The 3,933-nt window shown below is 42.3% G+C and overlaps 1 protein-coding gene across 1 annotated transcript; it reads left to right on the top strand.

Annotated features, from left to right (window-relative positions):
• The first annotated feature begins 1,368 nt into the window (after positions 1 to 1,368).
• Positions 1,369 to 3,424, top strand: LOC105564929 (potassium/sodium hyperpolarization-activated cyclic nucleotide-gated channel 2-like). Its single transcript, XM_012017713.1, has 3 exons — positions 1,369 to 1,601; positions 1,717 to 1,881; positions 2,033 to 3,424. The coding sequence occupies exons 1-3, from the start codon at positions 1,369 to 1,371 to the stop codon at positions 3,222 to 3,224; spliced, it is 1,590 nt and encodes a 529-aa protein (XP_011873103.1). The 3' UTR covers positions 3,225 to 3,424.
• Positions 3,425 to 3,933: the final 509 nt, after the last annotated feature.

The following is a 3,933-nucleotide window of genomic DNA, read 5'->3' as shown; positions in this document are numbered from 1 at the left end:
CGCGTAGAATATATACCGGAAGGTTGTCTTTATATGCGGTGCACGCAACGAAGGTCTGAGCCCTCATAAAGCCGACTTGTATAAAGCGTTACTTAAATGTACCGTGAACAGATCATCCATCCTGAAAGCGATCCGCGCGATCTCCGTTGGTACTCTCATCTTTACCATGATAATCCAAGCTGGGGGCGGATTCGCGAACACGCGCCACAAAAATCTCGATTCCGCAAAAACAATTGGAGATACGCGTGTGTAATATTTCGCGTATATAACAACATTACATAACGAAACACTGTCGTATGTACCATTCATTTGTCACTGGCTAGGAAAAAGCGTTTCTTCATTCGTACAGTCAGTTCGATATTTTTATATCTCGCGGAAACCAACTGTCAGTTGCACTAAAAATAAACTGACCGCACCAAAATTCACTGGCCGTGATGTACGCGACTCGCAAATCATACCGGCAATTATTCACGTCTCCGTGAACTGGAACGTATGAAAAATATGATGCATTTCGTATATTGGATGGTATTAATTTCGAGATGGACACGCATATTAGTAAACGCGTTCGCGCGAATCGCAAACGTGAAATTTAATATATCCTTTCAACGATGTACGTTCAGACTTTTAAATAAATGCAATCTTCCAAATTCAATTCGGGATTCTTATTAAGTCTTAACGAGATTAATTAATATATGTTAAATTGGCAACTTAAAAATTCCATGCAAAAGTATTTTACAAATTATAAAATATAAATTTGAAGAAATATCGAATATCGTGTAAAACAGATAATTGTGAAACAAAAGTTGAAATAATTTATATGTAAACAATTTATATCAAACAAGAACCAAAAATGCATGATATTGGATATTTAAAAAAAAAGAACATGATTGCGGATGTTTCCAATCACTTTTTGTTATCAATTTGCTAGAAATAAAGTGCTGTCCTCACGAAGCAAAAGGCTGTACAAGAGGCGCAAACGACAAAATCGATCATGTGTTACCAGCAGTATTCTGCTAGGCTTTCCAACAGAAATGATCTCAAACCAGATCGAGAATTATTTTACCGTTCACAGATTAAAGCGAATATATCTTCAGTTTCAAAGTGACATGTACCGTCATATCAAAAGAGAGATCCCGAGGCAGACCTGAACACAAGCTTGATCATCCGCCGGCAACGTTACTACCGACTACGTTCGCTCATACGAGTCAGCCGTGGAAGAACAGGCAGCTTTCCTTTCACCCGAAGAGATGCCGCCGTTGCCAACGATGTGCGCTTGTTTTAAACACGTAACATTTCTATAATTAGAAATTACATTTAATAAATAAAACTTTTTTTTTTCATTGCCCTTAATCCGCCACTTATTCCACAATGCTTCGTGTGGAGCATGAATGTCAAGTCGAGCCCGAGCCTGAAGATATACTCTTCCCTCCCGATCGCAATTTCTTCCGAAGAACGTTTGACGCGTCCCGCTCTTTGCTGATGGTGTCGGAAAAAAATCCAGGTGCCCGCAAGTATTTGCGCAGCCGCGCTTCCGTAATCTCGGAAAAGCGACAGCATTTGCGTAACTACAAACACATTCTTCACCCATTCAGCGCCTTTAGGTATATCTCCTAGACAAACTTGCACGATCTTCTTGCGCATGTAAAATGTATTGGTACGCAAGTATGTCTTATCAAATCAAATACGTTGCTCTAAACTAGACCTTTCGCAGCGCAGATTTTCCTGGGATATCCTGATGATTTTAGCGGTAACATGCTTATTGTTGACTGTCCCGTATCAAGCTGCCTTCGAAATAAGGAAACGTTTGTCACATTGGACGATTTGCAAAAATGTCTTACTTTGCCTTTGCTGCATGGACATACTCGTTAACTTTATGACAGGGTGAATATAGTTTAATGAAGCCATACATATTTATATAATTGCGCTGATGTATTCGCACTTTCGCAGAGCGCAATTTCTGAGCGTTGTACGCTCCAACGTTCTTATTACAAGAAAATGTATTAAAATTAAATATCTCTTTATCCGTTGTCAGATATTTTGACAAGATGGATCAGGTTGTCGTGATGAAACCGAAAAAAATAATGAAGAGATACATAAGATACGGCACTTTTTTGCCAGATTTGTTGGGCTCCTTTCCAACTGATATCGCGTTTGTTAGCGCATGGCGGAAGGATACAGTCACGCGCGAATTAGTATCTCTGATGTGCGGCTTCCGCGTATTCTCCCTCAATTCTTACGTGACAAAGATTGCTCAGGCGTACGATGTTCCAGTAGCCCTCTATGAAGTTTGCGTAATGCCACTTTGGCTAATGATAGCGTTCCAGTGGCAGTCTTGCCTGTACTGGCTAGTGCCAATAGCGACGACGTCCATGCAGCTACCAGAGCGACCGAGCAACGACTCCTGGATACACGAATTCAACCTTTGGGAAGAGTCGGGAGGTCTACGGTATCTGTATAGTCTCTTGCGTGCCGTTTCCGTCTTTCTATCGTCGGGCTTCCTGCACAGAAAACCGAAAAACGAGGCGGACCTCACGCTGGTGATCCTCTTACAGCTCTTAGGGAGCCTGACTATCTTGCTCCTGATCGCTCGCGTGAACCAACTCTACAAGAGCGCCAACAGCTCTAAAATTAAGTATCAAGACATCATGGCACAGGTCAAGCAGTACATGAAGCACCGGCAACTACCGTACTCGACTCAGCGCCGTATCGTAGCCTACTATGAGTTTTGCTTTCAGCATCGATACTTCTGCGAGACTGAGATCCTGAACACGCTGTCCCCGCATATACGCCAGGAGATCGGTATGCACGTCTGCCGCAAACTCGTGGAAAATGTAACGTTTTTCAGCAACCTGCCCCTCTCGTTGCTGACGCGCATCGTCGCGCTGCTAAAGTCCGAGATATTTTTAACGAACGACGTGATTGTACGGGCCAACCAACCAGGTGACTGCATGTACTTTATCGCTACCGGTACGGTGGCTATTTATACGAGTTCCGGAAAGGAAGTATGTCACTTGGAGGATGGCGCGCACTTTGGGGAGATCGCGCTGGTGATGCCGGACGAGCGGAGAGTGGCCAGCGTCGTCGCTGTTGAGATCTGCGAGCTGTATCGCCTGGATCGCGCGGATTTTGCCAGAACGATTCATCCCTACCCTATGCTGCGGGAGCAAATCAAGAAAATTGCTGTCGAGAGGCACGAGAGGACGACCATACTGAATATGCATTAAATATTGCAAAAGTATTTTATTTAAAAAATATCGCCGTTATTACGGCGCATTTATTGGAAACGGTAAAAAATCTTATTTGTGTGCAACTTGGTTACGATATTAAAAGCAATATTGATATTGACGTCGTTTAACCAATTAAAAATAATATTTACGTAGCGACGCGTTATGCGGGGAGCAAGCTAAAAATTGCCTCCACAGTCATTAGAATTATGACCGACGAATCGCGACCGAGTGCCGAAAGTAACGTTGTGACTACCAAGCAAACTATAAATTTCAAAGATCTGATTATCTATCGCCGTAACGTAGCATTAGCGTAGAGAAATCATACTTTGGTACAATGCATTGGCAACCAGTTGCGTGCCTTATTCATGGTTTTTTCGAGGGTACAATGTATTCCAAATTTATTGTAGCGTGCTAATATCGGGTTATAAGAATCGCCGTCGAATTGTTACTATTGTAAGAATTGTTAATGACCGTTGACGATAATAGCGGAAAATTGTTAAGGAACCGATAAATTTCAAGACTCCGATAACTGTTTCTCGTAACCCAACATTAAGGCAGATTTATTACCCTGGACGTGGATCAAGAAGATCGCGATCGTGCGCCGCGAAAGACTACAATTTTCAATGTACTGTAGATCATCGGTAATATCATGTAGCAAGAAGAATGCGTGATCACTTCTTAAGATGAATTCGTGATAATTACAGTT

This window comes from Vollenhovia emeryi, unplaced genomic scaffold (genome assembly GCF_000949405.1).
Source record: "Vollenhovia emeryi isolate VEMERY1.0 unplaced genomic scaffold, V.emery_V1.0 DF939158.1, whole genome shotgun sequence".
Taxonomy (NCBI): Eukaryota; Metazoa; Arthropoda; class Insecta; order Hymenoptera; family Formicidae; genus Vollenhovia; species Vollenhovia emeryi.
This window is presented reverse-complemented; position numbering and strand designations above follow the sequence as displayed.

Excerpts from the sequence above, each read along its gene's own strand:
- LOC105564929 (XM_012017713.1), top strand. The coding sequence starts at position 1,369 with ATGCTTCGTGTGGAGCATGAATGTCAAGTCGAGCCCGAGCCTGAAGAT. Across the intron at positions 1,602-1,716 it reads CACCCATTCAGCGCCTTTAG|ATTTTCCTGGGATATCCTGA; the intron begins GTATATCTCCTA and ends TTCGCAGCGCAG. Across the intron at positions 1,882-2,032 it reads CTCGTTAACTTTATGACAGG|ATATTTTGACAAGATGGATC; the intron begins GTGAATATAGTT and ends ATCCGTTGTCAG.